Source organism: Symphalangus syndactylus, chromosome 17 (genome assembly GCF_028878055.3).
Source record: "Symphalangus syndactylus isolate Jambi chromosome 17, NHGRI_mSymSyn1-v2.1_pri, whole genome shotgun sequence".
Taxonomy (NCBI): domain Eukaryota; kingdom Metazoa; phylum Chordata; class Mammalia; order Primates; family Hylobatidae; genus Symphalangus; species Symphalangus syndactylus.
In genome coordinates, this window is record NC_072439.2 from 91,634,424 (window position 1) to 91,654,162 (window position 19,739).

General features: G+C 41.5%; 1 protein-coding gene and 1 pseudogene across 1 annotated transcript in view; both read right to left on the reverse strand.

Moving 5' to 3' along the window:
* Positions 1–8,869: 8,869 nt before the first annotated feature.
* Positions 8,870–19,739, reverse strand: part of P3H2 (prolyl 3-hydroxylase 2) — a 168,003-nt gene continuing 157,133 nt past the window's right edge. Inside the window, exons 14-15 of the mRNA XM_063620517.1 lie at positions 13,866–14,006; positions 8,870–10,135 (exon numbers count right to left, since the gene is read on the reverse strand). Coding sequence (XP_063476587.1) covers positions 10,043–10,135; positions 13,866–14,006 — 234 coding nt within the window. The 3' untranslated portion in view covers positions 8,870–10,042. The remainder of the gene's footprint in view (positions 10,136–13,865; positions 14,007–19,739) is intronic.
* On the reverse strand, positions 17,965–19,735 carry LOC134732989 (S-methyl-5'-thioadenosine phosphorylase-like; annotated as a pseudogene).

Sequence of the window (19,739 nt, forward strand, 5' to 3'; positions counted from 1 at the left end):
TTGTCAACAGTTAGTGTTGATGTTCATAACAATGCATGACTTATTGGTATTTTTAATGTTGTCTATTTTATCTTTTATTTATTTTATCTTTACCACTCCATATCATACTCGTCATTTAAGAAACAACTCTAGGCCGGGCACGGTGGCTCACGCTTGTAATCCCAGCACTTTGGGAGGCCGAGGCGGGCGGATCACGAGGTCAGGAGATCGAGACCACGGTGAAACCCCGTCTCTACTAAAAATACAAAAAATTAGCCGGGTGTGGTGGCGGGCGCCTGTAGTCCCAGCAACTCGGAGAGGCTGAGGCAGGAGAATGGCGTGAACCCGGGAGGCAGAGCTTGCAGTGAGCTGAGACTGTGCCACTGCACTCCAGCCTGGGTGACAGAGCGAGACTCCGTCTCAAAAAAAAAAAAAAAAAAAGAAACAACTGTAGACTAACTTCTCGCGAAATACTTCCTGGGTCACACTAGCCTACTGAACTGAACTCTGCTGTCCTCAAACACCTCCAAAACATATACCCTTTGCATTCAGGCATGTACCACATGTATCATTTTATATTATGTTCCCACCTGGACTATAAATGCAACATCTCATGCTTGTTTAGCATTTCTCTAAATGCTGAGAACATAGTAGATGTTAAATCAAGACTTGCTAAAATGAACGAATGAATGAATGCATAGAGGCATCTCTTTTTTATTTTTAACCCCTCACAGCAAAATATGCTAATAGTGCCCTCTGCTGCTGACTAACGATTCTGTGTTTTTTACTCAGTTGAAAAGCAAGTGACAGAAAGCTCAGTAAAAGGAAATAGGTAAAAATTGTGTCTTTCAAGGTGCTTGGCACAAACAAAGTAGCTGTAATGTCACAGTGCAGACAGAAAGCTAGGCTGTCAGAAGGACCAAATGAGGTGGCTGCAGAAAAGACAAGCCTCTCTTTTCTGGACTGCTGATTGACAACCAGCTTGGAGTTAAAACACTCTCAATTTTGTAATTTTGTAACAAGTTTCTCTTCTCCTGTGCCCCGCCCTAGCAAAAAGTGCGTTATTTATGATCAGAGACTATTTCTAAATGTAACTGCATGAAAATTAACTCTGAAGGTTCTGAGGTTGATCAAGGGATAATGCACTAAAAAAAAAAAAAAAAAAGTCATGAGAGCAGGTAAAATATTGCCAGAGAATTCAGTCCTATTCATTTTCCTTCATTTTAGGTGTTCTGATATAGTCACAAGTCATTGTCTTTTAATGATTACCTGCTATGTGTTCGGCTCTTTCCTTTTATAATCTCAATCTTTCTTCTTTTCTTTCTTTCTTTCTTTCTTTCTTTCTTTCTTTCTTTCTTTCTTTCTTTCTTTTCTTTCTTTCTTTCTTTCTTCATTTCTTTTTCCTCTCTTTCTTCGTTTCTCCTTTCTTTCTTTCTCTCTTTTTCTTTTCTTTCTTTCTTTCTCCTTCCTTCCTTCTTTCCCTCCCTCCCTCCCCCCTCCCCCCTCCCCCCACCCCTCCCCTCCCCTCCCCTCCCCTCCCCTCCCCTTCCCTTCCCTTCCCTTCCCGACAATATCTCCGTATGTTGCCGAGCCTGGTCACAAACTCCTGGCCTCAAGTGATCCTCCAGCCTTGACCTCCTAAAGTGCTCAGATTACAAGCATGAGCCATTATGCCTGGCCAATTAAATCTCTAGATAATTTATGAAATAGATATTACCAGCCTTTTCTTTACAGATAAAGACACTGAACAGATGTGCATTAAAGGCCAGTAAAAGGCAGAAAGGGTTGCAAGTCATGTAACACAAAGTCTGCACTCTTCTCTGCAATTCCATAGGTTCTCAGTATGGTCTGCTGCTCTAGGAGTCAGAGGACCTGGTTTTGAGTCCATATTTCTACCACCAACATTTCAGTAAAGTTGAGTAACTCACATTTCTCCAACTCTAAAATAAAGGGCATAAGGTCAGGTGCTTTCTAAGGTCCCTTCCAACTTGGAGTCAGTTGTTTGCCGTGTCCTTCATTTGCTAAGCTATAAATACAAAGCACAATTGTGGCTATGATTCTTCCTTGGGGTCCCTACCGTGGACCTGATCTGCCCTGTTTAGCCTGCTCTGATGAGTTAAACGTTGACCTCAGATCAATAACGAAAAGCCCTCTGTGCTGAGTTTGATGGTCATTCAGATATCATTCTATTTAATTTGTAAATCCTTCTACATATAAATGATGTGTTTTGACCACAGAGTTCAAGGCATGATAGTATATTTTATGCTGATTCTGAAGGTAGGGCAGTTTTAAGTTTTGGCATGCCAATTTGTCACATTTGACATTTTTGACAATCAGCCTTTAGCTGGTAAGTGGCTTGGTGGGCAATGTGTCCCTGGTTGATAGGCACACCCCGATAGCTCACAGTCTCCAGGGACAGCCGTCTCCGCAGCATGCCTAGCCTTTGAAGCAGCTCACACGTTCTTCAAAGCAAACTTCCTGGTACAGGGAGCAACATCTGATGTACTTTTATTACCCTTAGAGACAAAAAAAACATCACTCAGAAGCCAAACGTCTGCAAGGAAAAATCTGTATCCTGTGCTTAGCCCTGCGGCCTGGAAGTTCAGAGAAGGCTGCAAGTGCTCCCTGTGAGGAAACCAGGGCATGTTTAGACAGAGCTTTAATCATGTCTGACCAACTCAGAGCAGTGGCAGCAGCCATCTTGCTGAAGATGTCGCCTCCTTCTGGATTTCCACTGGACTGTGGAGGAGTGGGCGAGATCTGGTGTCAGATAACCGCATAATAATTCCTACTGCTTCCTAGTTATTCAAAACATCAAAACTGCAAAATATTCTTAGAGAGTTCAGCAACTTTTTTTTAACTTGAGGAACTGACATCTACTGACTTTGACTTCTGTCCAATTATTTATCTATTCTGGTGTTTTATTTTTTCCACTATATGAGAATAATCACATCGATTGGGATGTCGTAAAAAACTTAGTGAACCCAGTGCTAAACGATGAAGTGGACTACTTTCCCAGAAATCTTTACTCTGTCTAGGCAAGGGAGCTTCAACAATACCGCCCATGCCTGTTCTTTACTTAATACTAAGTAGCTAAAGTTAGAATAAATTGCAGATTAAGACCACTGAGAATCCAGCTGTCCTAAAAGATGTTTACACCTTTATCTTGGATGCTGAAGGGGTGAAAATCTCCAAGTAGTCTTTATTTAATTAACCAATGTTAACTTCAAAGAAATACAATTCTGGTTCATATTACCTTGTGAAAAAAAGGTCCTGAAATTCTGAACTTGAAATATAATAAAAATTCTACCTATTCAGTAAATGTTGCTAAACACTGGACTATCGTGATAGACCAGAATATTACTCCAGTGACCAGAAGCCTTGAAGTCAGCTTCTGAGCCTCAGAGACTCTATAATTTATTCTAAATCTAAGTAGTCTGATTACCTAAGACCTTCAAAGGCATTTGCAAAGTTTAACACACCAAAAAACAGGTACAGGGAACCAAATAAGGGTGATTGGATACTTGTTGCTTTATGTCCTATTTGACCCTTCGGTTTTAAATGAGGTAAATTGCCCCAATTAACTCCTGTTGGAGATGGTTTTCTTTCAGTGATTCCTTCTGTTCCTTGTTTGACATTGGAAAGGATGTCATTCGTAAAGCATTACACGGCTTTCGGGTTTTATTAAAAGACGGACTGAGTTTACCAAATGCTAGGCTTTTCAGACAACACATCTGTGTGCTGCAATATTGTCATTATTCCCATTTCTGCTATGAAAGTGTAATAATTTGAGTGAAGTGGATTAGTTCCAGGTCATGTAGGGTAGAAAGTTTCATGGACTTACGGGCAGAGGAATACGCTGCTGGTAGAGCCCATTTGACTTTAGTCTGAACGATGAATTCACTTCAGCTATTTCTGAGAGTAGCTACTCCTCTGCTTCTCAGAAGGAAGCTTAGTCCTTCAGGGCTTCACGCTACCCACTTGAGTAATACCTCCCTTGCGAGCGAATACAATGAAACTTACTCTTTAACTGGTATTTATTAAGATTTTCGCAGCATTCATTAAACTGCTTTCCCAAGGCTATCTCATTCCACTCCACCCCAAAACACCAACTTTCTGAACTCTCATTTTCTCTGAAGGCTCAATCCTTTACAACCCAAGAAATCACTCAGTTCAAATGCAACACTTTTCAGCTGAGGACACTGTGATGCAATGAGAGGTTAAGCGGCTCATTCCCATGTATTGGTGGCAGATCAGGCATGCCAGATCCAGCTTACCTGTCACCTTCTCTCCAACTTTTCCCACTCCTTTCCCGCTTGCATGACCTTTCCTCCTACCCCTGTCGCAATCCACTGCCGTAACATTCACCTTACTTTAAGTTGATCATTTGTTTACATCTGTTTTTTTCCACTTTGAGTTCCTTAAAAGAAGGGATAACATTTTATTCATCTTTAAATGCCTCCCTAAGCCTACAACTGCACGGCCACTCAAAAACTCTCTGCGAAATGAATTCATACATAACCAGGGCTTTACACCATCACCTTCTCTGTGCCTGTTTGTTTTTTCCCATTTACACAGTGAAGATGGCATTGATGTGTCTCTCAAGATAATTATGTAGTTACATATGATTGCTACGTGCTTCAAGGCCATAAAAAAGCTTTATAAAGCCAACCACGATTACAACCTTTGAAACAATGGAATGTACGATTAACAAGTGGAAAGAGATGAGACATACCAGGTAATGCTTATTGTCCGTTCCCTATTTCTACCTCCACCCACCACCAGGTAGTAACTCAGAGGTAAAAACATAAACTTGGAATAAGAGAGGAGGGCTTACTTCGGGTCTGGATAAGATTATTAGGACTGATGTCATCACGCTGCCATCATGCAGGAAGGCACCTAAGTCTGATGAGAGAGGCCCAGGGCAAGATTCCCATATATATAGGTAACACTCAATTCACTGTTGAAATGAGGCCCAAATCAAGAAGGCACTTGGCCTCATCTATTCAAAATTGATTCGCCCTTCAAAAGCAGAAGATATCAGATAATTCGAAGAGAGACTGTTAACGTAGAAAGACTGTCAAACTCTAGGCTACCCTGGCTCTCCTCTGTGGCCATTCTACCAAAAAAAAAAAAGAAAGGGTACAGCATGTCTTATTCACCTTTTGTTCTCCCTTCTCCTAAATGTACCATATAAAATGACTAGAAAGCGTGTGTCATATGTTGACTAAATGAAGCATTCATTTAGATTTTCCTCCGCAGCAACATGTCAGGAAAAAAAAAATGATAGGAACATCTTGTTTGGTTATTTTTATTGCAGGCCCTTAACAAGATTTTTGAAGCCAGAGGTGACTCATTAACTCAACTTTTTACAGCTGATGCCATCCATTGTAGAGTGAAACAGAATCAATAGTCAGATTGTTCCCAACTTGGCTTTGCCTGGCCTCAGAGATCAGCAGTGGGCACAGAAAACACTGAATTACAAGGAGCAGGAGGCAAAGGGGAAGCTCTGACAGAATGAGTCTGCAGCTCCAACCCAGCAGTGAGCTCAATGAGTGGTTGATGTTACTTGTTTTGATGTGTTTGAAGAAATCAACCAGGTTCAGGAAAAAAAAAAAAAAAAAAAAAAAGGTCTACATGTCTCCTGTTGGGAACATTAAATTATCTGGGAGTAGAGGATTTGTGGGTGGGCAACTGGAACTTTGTGAGACGTCATTTCACATCACAGGCTTCTTGGCAGGAGGCAGAGAGGGCTTGTAACGTGGACTTGTGGTCTGGAGTTTTTGCCAATGGCTCCTGTTTCCCTAAAGTGCTCTGGATGTGGGAACAGGTCAACATTTTCCCACTTCTCAGCCATTGCACTGTCAGTCAGCTCAGAATGTTTAATGCTTTGGCATAAGGAACTGGTGAGGTGGCCCCCATTACCTCCTTTCTTGACGTCAGTGAAGGAGTCATTCCCTGTGGCTCTCTTATGTGAAATAATTCAGCATTTGTACTTCAATTAAAATTCACAGGTATATATTATTAAATAGCAATGACTCATTCCATGGCTTCTCCTCAGCTGAGGAAGTGCCAAAAATGTTATGATGTTAATGATGAAGAGTGCATTAAAAGTCTTAAGAGTGCATTAAAACTGAGATTTCCTTGTCAAACAACGTACGTTCAGGGCTGTGAAGAAAGCCCTTCGCACAATCACTGTATCACTCTGTCCTGTGTCAGATTTTTCTAAAGAAGAAATTTAAGTTCAAGATTCTTTTTGCCTTTGAGGGAGAGAAAAATGATACCTGACTAGAATCCTCTTCCCTTTCGTGAGCTTCATAAAAGTAGTTCAAGGCTCAAGGTACATCTTTAAAAATAGGGCTGAATCAAATTGAATAATACAACTCGTATTCAATATATCACAGAGGAGAGAAGAGGAAGTATGCCAACATACATCCCTCAGCAGGAAAATAAAAGAGGAGAAAAAGGTTTTCTTGATTTGGTAAAATCAGACTTTTTTATTCACATTTATTATTTTATATTTAATATGCCTAGAAGCACAGCCAGGGGAGCAACAACCCTGATGCTCTTTTCTCCCTTCTGACCCAAAAGACTGTGCTTCTAGCTCAGACCTGGACACTCTGAGCCGAGTGACCCCAGGTAATCACCTCACTCCACTGCTCTCCATGTCCTCATCTGCAAAATGGACATCAAAATCCATGCCCAGAATACCTCCTGGGGTTCCCAGTGTGTGAACATGCTCTGTGTTATAAGCATTCAAAACATTAACATAGGTGAAAATAAAAGCTTTGTGAGCTGCAGACTTTTCACACAAGGGAAGGGTCATCACCAAGACCAATGGTAATTCCTCAAATAACACAGGTGAGATGTACTATTCATACACATGGGACTATTTAGCCTAGGCTGACTCAAGCACACTCAGCACTTCGTGAGAATTAGAAAAGACAGCCTTTCTGGAAAGATATAGCCCTGCAGGTCCATAGATTGGTAAGCAAGTACCATCTCTGGGCACATAGAATAAGACATCCCCTCCACCAGCTGGACAAAGCCCTGTGCCAGGGTTCCAGCCCCCACATACACTCCCGCAGGCATTCTTGCATAACCAAATTCAATAGTCCTGGCTTTAGCTCCGGTTCTGTTGCTCAAATTCTGTAACCACGGGATCATCTTTACCACCTCTAAGCCTCACTTTCTACCCAAAAAGAAAGATGAAATTGAACTGTGATTTCTACGCCCTCCTTCAGCTGTAAAAGCAACAAAAGTCCTAATGGGCTTTTCCATCCTTCTACGCAAGGGATTATGTACCATACGAACTGCAATTTCTAAGTTTCACTTTTTTTTAAGTCATCTGATGACACTCCCTAAATATTTGAATGAAATTATGTATGGTTTGATGTGGAGCAGTTAAGAAGTAAATGCTTTAGTATATACATGATGTTTCAGGCATAAAGCAACATGGTTAACCGGCAAAACAAGAATAACTACCCTGTGTTGTCAGCAAATGGCACAAGATGTGGCTCTAACACAACATCTATTCGGCCTTCACCCACTTTCTGTGGGACTTAATATAAGAATCAGTGATGAAGTCCCTGCCTCTCCCCTAGTGCCCATTGCACCCAGGAAGTGGGAACTTGAAGGAGCCAAACAAAGACTGTTTCTATGTTGATGCCTTGTTGCCAGAAAACAGAAATCAGATCCTCACCCAGATCCTCCAATCAGCAAATCTGAGTGCCAAAAAGCTCTTCACAGTGGGAGGACAAATAGCGATCTACCTTTGCAAAGCTCAAGAACTTTTAGGCCTAAATTTGGGTTTAAGTTTTTAAAAATCAGGTACACACATAAAAAACCCATTCATGGCCGGGCCCAGTAGCTCACACCTGTAATCCCAGCACTCTGGGAGGCTGAGGCGAGTGGATCACCTGAGGTCAGGAGTTCGAGACCAGCCTGGCCAACACAGTGAAACCCCGTCTCTACTAAAAATACAAAAATTAGCTGGGCATGATGGCAGGTGCCTGTAATCCCAGCTACTCAGGAGGCCGAGGCAGGAGAATTGCTTGAACCCGGGAGGTGGTGGAGGCTGCAGTTAGCCGAGATCGCGCCACTGCACTCCAGCCTGGGCGACAGTGAGACTCCGTCTCAAAAAAACAAAAAACAAAACAAAAAAAACCCATTCACGACTCTCTAAATGTTAGCAGAAATAAATTTGGTTGTACTTGTGACAATTTCTAAAATGGTTTTGGGTTCTTTTTTTTCTTTTTGCTTTGTTTGTATTTTGAGTAGAAGGGAGGGCCTTGTTACAATCAATTATGTCATTTTCAGAGAAGGGAACTAAAGTCTGGAAAGGGAAAGAGAGTAGTTCCATATCACACAGCAGGGCATATTTGATAGGAATGGGAGTATAATCCAATGCTCTTTCCACTTTCCCATGATTAAAATACAACCAGAAGGTTCAGTAAAAAACAGATGGTTCATACATCACTAACTCAAATTTTCAGTTTCAATGGATGAATGTTCTTACCACTCACCAGATTGTAAACGGCAGAAAGCAAATCTTCCCTCCACCACTGCCCATCATAAAGGCATGTGATCTCCCACAGGCGAATGATAAAGGCTCCTCTAGGTTAGAAGAACCCCATCCTCCGTGAACTATGCCTTTGTAGTGTCTTTCTTAGAAGTGGGACCTGGAACCAAGCATTCTCTGGATTAATGCCCAGTTTGGTCTCCATCTCTGTTCTTCAAGAGCGGTGTCCCCACCTGAGGCCACTGCACCAGCAACACTAGTCATGTCCCAGTGTTGCCCCTAGGTGGTCCCAAAAGCTCCTACGTAATTACAAAACCATTCTGTGAAGATAAACCAAACATTTGGGAGAACAAAAATAAATGCCAGGTATTAAAATAAGGCTCCCTTTATTAAACAAATCAGACACAAGCACAAATCTGTGTGCTGGATAGCAGCAATGAGGAGGGGCCCCCAAAATATAAGCAGATGACGGCTAAAATCAATCAGAAATTTATTTTTCTTATGTTAAGTACAAAACACCTCTTTTCATCAGTGGACCCCACTCCTAGGCAACCTGGCCATGGTGCCCAGATGCAGGCAGTATTCAAGATTTTCTTCCAAAGTCACCAGGGTGAAAAGCCATTCTACTACAACCTCTACATGACCTTTTAAAGTGTACAACTTATAGGATAGTCCTTTCTGGAGTACTGTGGAGGATGAATCAAAGCTTCCAGTGTAAGTTTATTGTCTGGTGAAAACACCAGAGCCAAAAATTCCACCAAGGCCCTGGAAAGACTGGAGGCCCCTCTGTCTCATACGGTAATCATCCATGAGATCTCCCGGAGCCTGGGTGATCATTACGACCATGATACCTGGGGCAGCGTGGACTCTGCCAGGGGCTCCTCAGACCCAAAGTAGAACTCACTTTGGAGAGTCAGAGCTCACAGCCATTAGCACCTAAGGATGTGGCTGAAAGGCGCAGAGCAAGAAAGGGCTTCGGAGACCAGGCACAGGTTAATTTTAGAACTGGAGCACACATGAGAGTTGTAGTTTCACCACCAACAAGCTTATTCTCTCTAAGCTTTTGAATTTGCAGCAAATTAATTTGTGTGTGTGTGTGTGTGTGTGTGTGTTTAGGGGAGGAGGTGAACTGGGCTTTGATAGATAGATGAAATGATGAAAAACCAAGAAAGAGCTGGGTGTGGTGGCACGTGCCTGTGGTCCCAGCTCCTCGGGAGGCTTGAAGGATGGCTTGAGCCTAAGGTTTGAGGCTCCAGTGTGCTACTATGATCACATCTGTGAATAGCCACTGCCCTCTATCCTAGACAACATGGTTAGACCATGTCTCTAAGAAGAAAGAGAGAGAGAAAAAAAAAAAACCCAAAACAAGAAAGATAGATTGATAGATTGAGTGAGGCAACACAAGCATCCTTAGGAACAGAAGGAAGATCTGATGACTGACATTAACCTGTTAATTTATACCACGGCTCTGTACAAAAATAAAAAGGTTCTCATAAGATTAACAATTTAAATAAATATTTGATAGAACATTCTTTCTCATTTTTATAGCTCATCTTTAGGGTTGATATTCAGTTCATGCTTCCCTTGCTGTTCTTGATCTAGAATTGCAATCACTTCATCAGCCTGTATTCGCTCCTGCAAAAAAGACAATTTACACATTTCTGTTACAAGCATAATAATCAGTCTCATCAGCAGACGCTTCCCAAACACTTCCTGGCATCCATCTGTACATGGGTTGATGCTAAATCCAGTTAAGCATTGAACACCTCCTCTTCATCCCCAGACAGATGCCTTCTCCTAACATTCCTAGGTCCTAAGCAATTACTTTCTAAGATTTCTCTCCTGCAAAGAACGACTGTATGTTCAACTGCTTCCTACCCTTTCTAATTCATGGCCCCATAGCCATCTCCAGCTCAGTTCAGTGGTCAAGCTGAATTCACCATTTTCTCCCCAAGAACCTGCTCTGTTCTTCACATAGGCTCTCTCTCGGTAAAGACCAACATCGCTCACCTATTTGCCTTAAAAGCCCGACCCTGGTTTCCTGCATCTGATAAGTCACCTACTCTGTTCTATCTGCTGTCTCTGCCCCTTTCTCCTCAATGCACTATTGTTGCCGTAGTTTAGGTCAGGGTTTCCCAATTTTGGCCTGATTGACATTTTTAGACCAAATAATTATTTGTTGAGGGGTGGGATGGTGGTGCTGCCCTGTGCCCTGCAGGATGCTCAGCAACACCCCGTCCTCTCTACCTACCATAGGTGTCAATAACATCCTCCCCCACCAACCCCCAGATATTGCCAAATGTCCACTGGAGGGCAAAATTGCTCCCTTTTTTTTTTTTTTTTTTTTTTTTTTGAGATGGAATTTTGCTCTTGTTGCCCAGGCTGGAGTGCAGTGATGCGATCTCGGCTCACTACAACCTCCGCCTCCCAGGTTCAAGCGATTCTCCTGACTCAGCCTCCCCAGTAGCTGGGATTACAGGCATTTGCCACCACGCCTGGCTAATTTTTGTAATTTTAGTAGAGACGGGGTTTCGCCATGTTGGCCAGGCTGGTTTCAAACCCCTGACCTCAGGTGATCTGCCTGCCTCGGCCTCCCCAAGTGCTAGGATTACAGGACTGAGCCACTGCACCCGGCCGAGGAAAACAATCCTGATACTTAACAAACGGACACACATACAAAGCTTTCACATCTGTTGACCACAAGAAATGATCGTAATCCTGTCTCTCATTAAGGGAAAGAAATTCAAGGGCTGGAACCAATATATATGAAGCTTCGAACATCCTTGCATCCTTAAAAGGATGTTGCTAAATACTCCTTGAGAACTGAGACCCTTTAAAGTAATTGATAATAAGCATGAGAATCGGCCAGCTCTAATGACTTGTTCATAGGTAGGCTTTTTGTTTTTTTTTCAGAGATTCAATCTGAAAAAAGACGTCTAGGCCAGGAACTCCCAAACTCTGCTGCTGCACGTTAGAATCACCTGGGGAGCTTTTAAAGCTCCTGAAACACAGATGTTAGTAGTTTGTAAAGATCAATAGATGATCTCCACGTGTAGCAAAGAATGATTCACAGCCTGGGCTAATTTAGCTGAGGAAAAAGTTCTGGTCATTTCCCACTGTGGCCACTAGATGCCGCTACGGCCTGAAGACTGGAGAGGTTTTCTAGTACTTTTCCATCAGAGGAAGGGACGTTGGCGTTGATGTTTCCTGATTACAAAGGGGCAAAGAGAACTTACTTTGTGTTAGCTTATTTTGAGAGAACAATACCTTGGAAGAGAGAGTTTGGATATTGAATGATGAAATACATTAAATGTCTGCTGAATTGAATACTAAAATAGTGAGGTAATATTTCAATAATTTTATCTTCACTGTCTACCCATTTACATAGGTTCCTTAGTTTAAAAAATAAAAGTGCTTTGGTGGAATGCTAGCATTTTGGAGATGGAAAATACCAGGATATAAAGTAATGATAGGGAAAGGCAATTGTTTGCTGCTTCCTTGAGGTTTTCAGGACTCTGTGCTCTGGTCCTTTTGTCAGGGCCTTTCTTTCTTTTTTTCTTCTTCTTCTTCTTTTTTTTTTTTTTTTTTTTTTTTGAGATAGAGTCTCACTCTTGTCGCCCAGGTTAGAGTGTGGTGGAGTGATCTCAGCTCACTGCAACCGCAGCCTCCACCTCCTGGGTTCAAGCGATTCTCTTGCCTCAGCCTCCCGAGCAGCTCGGATTACAGGTGCGTGCCACCACGCCCGGCTAATTTTTGTATTTTTAGTAGAGATGGGGTTTCACCATGTTGGCCAGGCTGGTCTCCAACTCCTGACCTCAAGTGATCCACCCACCTAGGCCTCCAAAAGTGCGGGGATTACAGGCGTGAGCCACCGCGCCCAGCCAGGGCCATTTTTTCTATGCCTGGCTATCATCTTTGCTTCTAGGTCTGAGCTTATAGAAGTCTTCCTTGATTCCCTGCTACAAAACGTATACTGTTCTCTTCTTACAGCCTATTTACTACCTGTTCTGTCCAAGCTCCTCATAGTCCAGGACCTTGTTCTGTTCACCCTTCTACCCCTAGGGCCTACCTAGCAGAGTTTCCAAGGCAGATAATAATAGCTCTTCTGTACAATAAAAGGTCATAATAGGTCTTTTGTAAAATATGTGAAAGAATGGCTTAGGGAATGTGGGCAAACACTTTGTGAGTTAGATTTGATGGTGAAAAGTATATGAGAAAAACGCATTATTTTTAAATAGTTTCTGATGAAATTGGATTCAATTTAGGAAACTAAGAAGGACAACTGGATAGAATGCCAGTTTTAAGAATAGAATTTCATAGCTTCATCAATACTTGGGGCTGGAGAAGATTTGGAGGTCATCCAGTTAAGCCTCTGCTACGATGTTTTAGATTCCATTTCAGTGTTCCCTGTCAAGCAGTTGCCTGAGCTTTGATTGGAGCCATCCAATCAGTGCTTCCAACGCAGACAATTCTGCCAAACTGTGGTGACTATTTGAAAGTTATTCCTTGTGTTGAGCCCAAGTTTTCCCTCCAGGGCTTCTACCCATTGGTCTTAATTCATGCCTCTGCAGCTCCACAGGTAGAGACTATGACATCTGCCCACGGGCTTCCAAAACGATGAGCTCATGGCCTCCTCCTAGCTAAGTGTCTTCAGCTAGTTTGCATATAATAATATTGAAATACTTAATGTAACAACAGTAATAAGTAATAATAATTTTTAGGTTTCCTTGCCCTCTTTCAAATACGTTTCATAAATGATTCAATACTATTTCTTATGATTTGCGAGAAAACAAATCAGTCTTCTGGGTGACCAATAAAAAGCGATTCCTCCCTGATGCCACAGGGTTGTTTTCGTTTTTGCTTTTGTTTTGAGACAGAGTCTTGCCCTGTTGCCCAGGCTGAAGTGCAGTGGTGCGATCTCGGCTTACTGCAATTTACGCCTCCCAGGTTCAAGCGATTCTCCTGCCTCAGGTTCCCGAGTAACTGGAACTACAGGCGCATGCTACCATATCCAGCTAATTTTGTGTTTTTAGTAGAGATGGGGTTTCAGCATGTTGATCAGGCTGGTCTCGAACTCCTGACCCTAAGTGATCCACCCGCCTCGGCCTCCCAAAGTTCTGGGATTATAGGAGTGAGCCACCGTGCCCAGCCTTACAATTTGTTAATAAGCTCAAGGCAGATTAGTGACTATCGAATATCATTGACACAGCTATTTCTACAAACATCTTCACTTACTAGAACATATCTGACTCAGAACTGCTTTTACCCTCTTCTTTTCCTCAGATGAAGCAATTTAAAGGACTTCTTAGATAAAGCAGTTCATGAAGCAAGCCTAATTGGCTTTCTGGGTGCGTGAGAAACTCACCAATTCTCTATAAAGTGGGTCCAAGGTGAACCACAGAGCCACAGCGCATCTCTTTCCCTTGGTGACTGCCTTCACCCCATGAGGGTTCTCTCCTCCAGATGAGAAGCTGATCATGCGCCCACATTTTGGTTTTATAGAGGCCTGTGAAAGAAAGCAAAAATTAGACTTTCAATTGTTGTATCATAAACATTTCCACAACTCCCGCTTCTCTGGCTATGAGATTATTTGAGTTAAGGCCTGAGGCGAAGAATAAAGGAATCCTGGGATTGAAGATGATGTAAACTATCTCAATTTTCTCACTGTAAAACAAAGGTAAGATCAAAATAATATATACCTCAGAAAATAAAAAAATGTTCAAGTAAAACGTGTAGCAAGGTCCACATACATAGTAATCATTCAATACATGCTATATGATAGCCTGCAAATTCAAAGAAGGCAAAGTTTTTCTCTCATAATTCATTGCTGTAGCTTTCGCACTAGCAAAGCATCTGGATACAAGGTAGGTGTCCATTCCGTACTTGTGGAATTAACAAACAAACAAAGAAACAGGACATCTGCAGTCCTGGAAAAGTTTTTATTGATCTAGGTAGTGGTTACATGAGTGTATACGTTTTCTAATTTTTAAATTGTACAATCGTGGTTTATGTGCTTTTCACAATACAAACATTTTTAAAAGTCAAAAGTCATAATTCTGTATGATATTTCATTTCCTTTACACTGTTGTTTCCCAGTGGTCGTTTAGGCATTGTTTGAACATCACCAGTGGTGAGAACCCGACACCCCTTGGAGTGGCCTATTCGCCATTGCCTTTAAGTGTTTTGAGACTGACACACTCCTTTGCAGCTTATGCACTGCTCAGGCGGAGCTGTCCACAGCGTTTAGGCAGAAGAGTGTAGTGAGAGAGACGGAAGTACTGCTGGGCTCACTGAGCCAGGGTAGAAGATCAAACAAGCTGCCTCTTCAAACTGAAGGAGCTTAAGCAACTGAATATTAGAGGCCTTGCTTCTGTGTTTTAAAGAAGTGTCTCCTGTGAGTAGAGTCCATTTTGCCTTTCTTGGGAAATACAGAAACTTTATTCATTCCTCTGTATAGCTCCGAAAAGTAAAGTAAAACCAAAAAAAGGTGGCACTAGCCATTTTACTAGGTGAGAACATGGACTGGTTCTCACTAGCCATTTTCTGAATTGACTTGAGTTGACATATGCCCATAAATCTTTGGTTTCCTTCTGTGTAAAATGAGCTGGCTGGTTTGTCACTGCTAGCTTCAGGAAGAATATTTGAAAAATTTCCTAAAGTCCTTGATTGCTACATAACATAGGTACTCCTGGACTATGTGACTACACATGGAAGGTCAGAGGTAGGTGGAGGAGTCAGAAAGCCAGAGAGACAGGTGGGTGCATATGTGTTTATGTGTGCACGTGTGTGTGTTTATGTCTGTGTGAGTCTGCATGTGTGTGTATATGTAACTCGTGTGTGAGTGTTAAATGGAAGAGCAGAAAAAAAGCAGTCAGTTTCTTGTTACTCTCCTATTCACAATAACTGAAGAGTGATTTGTCTTTGCTGGAATTGCTTTTCCTAAACAGCTTTACCAAGGCAACTGTTCTGATGTAAATCCACAGAGTTCACGAGTTATTCGTGTCCTCAGTATCAATCTGATTGTTTTTCTAGAGAAGGAATTTGTACATTTCCACATAGAAACAGCAAAATAAGTGAAACGTAAAACCTATGAAGTAGGATAGAAAAGGCTTCTGAGGCCGGACGTGGTGGCTCATGCCCATAATCCCAGCACTTTAAGAGGCCAAGGCAGGTGGATCATCTGAGGTCAGGAGTTTGAGACCAGCTTGGCCAACATGGTGAAACGCCGTCTCTACTAAAAATACAAAAATTAGCCAGATGTGTTGGTGGGCGCCTGTGATCCCAGCTACTCGGGAGGCTGAGGCTGGAGAATCGCTTGAACCTGGGAGATGGAAGTTGCAGTGAGCCGAGATCGTGCCACTGCACTCCAGTCTGGGTGAAAGAGAAAAAAAAAAAAAGAAAGAGAGAGAGAGAGGAGAGAGAAGAAAGGAAAGAAAGAAAAAGAAAGAAAGAAAGAAAGAGAAAAGAGAAGAAAGAAAGAAAGAAAGAAAGAAAGAAAGAAAGAAAGAAAGGCCTTCTGAGTAAATGGCCTTGGGATGTTGGAATTTCAGGTTTTCTGGGCTGCCCACTCCCTGGTGCTGGTCAGGACTCACTCAAACACGCGTTTGCCAATGTTTCTATGTGATGACCAAGTCTTGGTAACATCTTATAAGACTAAAGAAAGGATGTGGGGACAAATTAGTATTTTCTTTCTTCTGGAATTGAAAGTACTTTTAAACATGAATAACTTTGGGAAAGTTTAGGAAAAGAAGCTGTGAACTGCATGAGGCAGTTGGAACCAATTATAGGCGTGGATTCACAAGGATCTCTAAGACCCATCTCATCACACAGCGAACATCATCTGTTACATGTCAGGTATTTGGAGGAATAAACAAGCTTTAGTGAACATGCTTTCATGTGTCACATTGTTTCTACAGCAAAAATATGTTATGAAGTTTAGATAAATGATTATAAACATACTTTTGTAACACAGCCCCATTTATACTGAATTTAATTTTTCATGAAACAAATGGAACTCTTTAAATTTTATCTTCTTTGAACCTGCACAGAGAAACCAACATCCTTGAATTCCCAAGTCTCACAAACAAATGTTGCTATTGAAAAGAATCCATGTATCTTCCAGGTATACTAAGCATAATTTAAAGTAATCCTTTTGCTTTCCGTCTAACTGATGATTGATTTCGAAAAGCATTTGTGCTGTAATTGTCTTTAATAAAAGTAAAATTTCAGCCACCTTTTAGCTAATTATACAACTTCCAGATTTTTCCAAAGTAAAGCACTCAGAAGACGTTACTTCCTTGTGTGGCCTCAAGTTATGCCATTTCTGTGCTCCATTTGTCCCTCCACAGTCAAAGGGAAACTAAAACAGAAAAATACCCATTTTTGTTGTTGTTGTTGCTGGTACTAGAATAAACTTCCTGTGGGGAAGGATAAGAACTGCCTTACGTAAGAATTTTAGTTATCTACATTATTCCCTAAAATGCCATTGTATGCATTAATATGAAGTATTTGAGGAAATAAATGTTCTCAAGCAGGGGCTTTTGGATTAAAAATTTGTTTAAATCAGTTTTAGTTTTTTTAGGGGAGGTTAGATTCTGGGCTTTTAAAAATAGTTACAGATTTTAATTAAAATTGTAGCACTCTGAAAGGAGAATATTATCTGCTTTCACATCTTTAAAAAGCAGAATTCCAGTTAACTTGACATTCAATGAAACAGGCATCCCTTGCTTTAAGCATCAAGCATTTCCAAATACGGCCACTAGATGGAGGAGAAGCAAAGAAATCTTCCCAACCACCTGTCTGACTTTCTTTGAAACTGCGAAATGCCAGTATTTTTGTAACTCGGTTTCAGTGTTAGCAGAGATCAGAAATAAAATGCTTCCTGCACTCAAGCTTTCCCAGAAGTGCAAAAAACCTTCTGGATTTTAAACTCCAATACAGATCGTCAATCTTGATTTAATTTATCAGATTATGGAGCATTAAAGTACTCCTATATTAACATTTAAGCTTTTTACCCAAAAATTGAGGCATCATGACTTTTAACATACATTATTGTATGAAGTCACATGAAATATTTTTTCTTAGTTATTACAATGTCTCTAGACAATTTTAACCAGAATCCTCATAGGAATCACTTTTAAACCCAGTAATACATACTTTTTGATATTACCTGCTTATATCACAGTACTGTGTGATGAATGACATATGTGTGTCATGAATGACAGATATGTTTCACTAATGAGAAAAGCACGTAAGCGATGAGGGACAAGCATAAAATTCAAGAAAAGTTTAGAAATAGCTTCTATAATGCCAAAACTTTGAAGTTTATCACATACATGTCCCAACTACTTAGATTTTGTATGGTGGTAAGAGATACCTGGTCATCTATAATATGCTTACTTTCTCAATTGGAAAATGTTTTTTATTATTATTATACTTTTAAGTTCTAGGGTACATGTGAAGAATGTGCAGGTTTGTTACATAGGTATACACGTGCCATGGTGGTTTGCTGCACCCATCAAACCATTATCTACCTTAGATATTTCTCCTAATGTTAACCCCCTGACAGTCCCTGGTATGTGACATTCCCCTCCATGTCCATGTGTTCTCATTGTTCAGCTCCCACTTATGAGTGAGAACATGTGGTGTTTGGTTTTCTGTTCCTGTGTTTGTTTACTGAGAATGATGGTTTCCAGCTTCATCCATGTCCCTGAAAACGACATGAACTCATCCTTTTTATGGCTGCATAGTATTCCATGGTGTATATGTGCCACATTTTCTTTATCCAGTCTATCACTGATGGGCATTTGGGTTGGTTCCAAGTCTTTGCTATTGTGAACAGTGCTGCAGTAAACATATGTGTGCATGTGTCTTTATAGTAGAATGATTTATAATCCTTTGGGTATATACTCAGTAATGGAACTGCTGGGTCAAATGGTATTTCTGGCTTTAGATCCCTGAGGAATCGCCACACTGTCTTCCACAATGGTTGAACTAATTTACAGTCCCACCAACAGTGTAAAAGCGTTCTTATTTCTCCACATCCTCTCCAGCATCTGTTGTTTCCTGACTTTTTAATGATCGCCATTCTAAGTGGCGTGAGATGGTATCTCGTTGTGGTTTTGATTTGCATTTCTCTAATGACCAGTGATGATGAGCTTTTGTTCATATGTTTGTTGGCCACATAAATGTCTTCTCTTGAGAAGTGTCTGTTCATATCCTTTTCCCACTTTTTGATGTGGTTGTTTTTTTTTTTTTCTTGTAAATTTGTTAAAGTTCTTTGTAGATTCTAGATATTAGCCCTTTGTCAGATGGATAGGTTGCAAAAATTTTAAAACAGAAAACTGGGCTATATTCTTCAGGCTATAGAGGGTTTTTGACCATTCCATGGATGCTACCTGAGGTATGGTACTGAGCAGTAAACTTTTGGCTTTACTAGCATTTTCTTTCAGGGTCTTTAAGTCCCAGTCCACCAAAACTGCTTCCTTGTGCTCCTTCCAACAGTCATAATCTGTCACCATGGTGATACTTGCATAACAAATTCCAGCCTCTTTAGTGAGAACCACCTCTGGAACTGTGGTCATGTTGATAACATCCACCCCCCAGGTGCAGAACATGAAGCTTTCTGCTCAAGAGATAAAACGAGGTCCCTCAGTTGTGACCATGGTCCCCTTTGAATGTCACCAGAGTCCTAGCTTCTTAGCAGTCTCTATAAGAACCTCTCTCATTTGAGGGCTTGGCACCCATTGGAATATGGCACACTCCTCTGGCACAAGAATGACTTCCATCATAGAAGGACTGAGGTCTCATAGTGGTCCCGTCAATGAACTGGTCAATAATGACAATATCGCCGGGTTGAATCTCCTCCCTCAAGGAGCCACAAGCTGTGGTCCCTATGACATGTGTACAGCCCTCTTCCTTCAAAGCCCAGATGTTCGCCTGGTAGTTGACCTTGGAAGGCAGGATGGTGTGCTGCCTCCCATGCCTTGCAAGGAGGACACAATCAACATTTTTTATCTTCCCCAAACTTAAGGCTTCAAATGGCTTGCCAAATGGAGCATCCACATATTTTTCAGTTATTCCTTCTAAAATTTCTGGATCATCCAGGCCTGTTCCACCAATTATTCCAATCTTCATGGCAGTGGTGGTGGTGCTTGAGGCCACGTCTGCACAGGAAACGAAGCTGCAGTGGGCGAGCACTCGGGACTAAGGGAACGAAGTGGGCCAAAGAGCGGCAGCT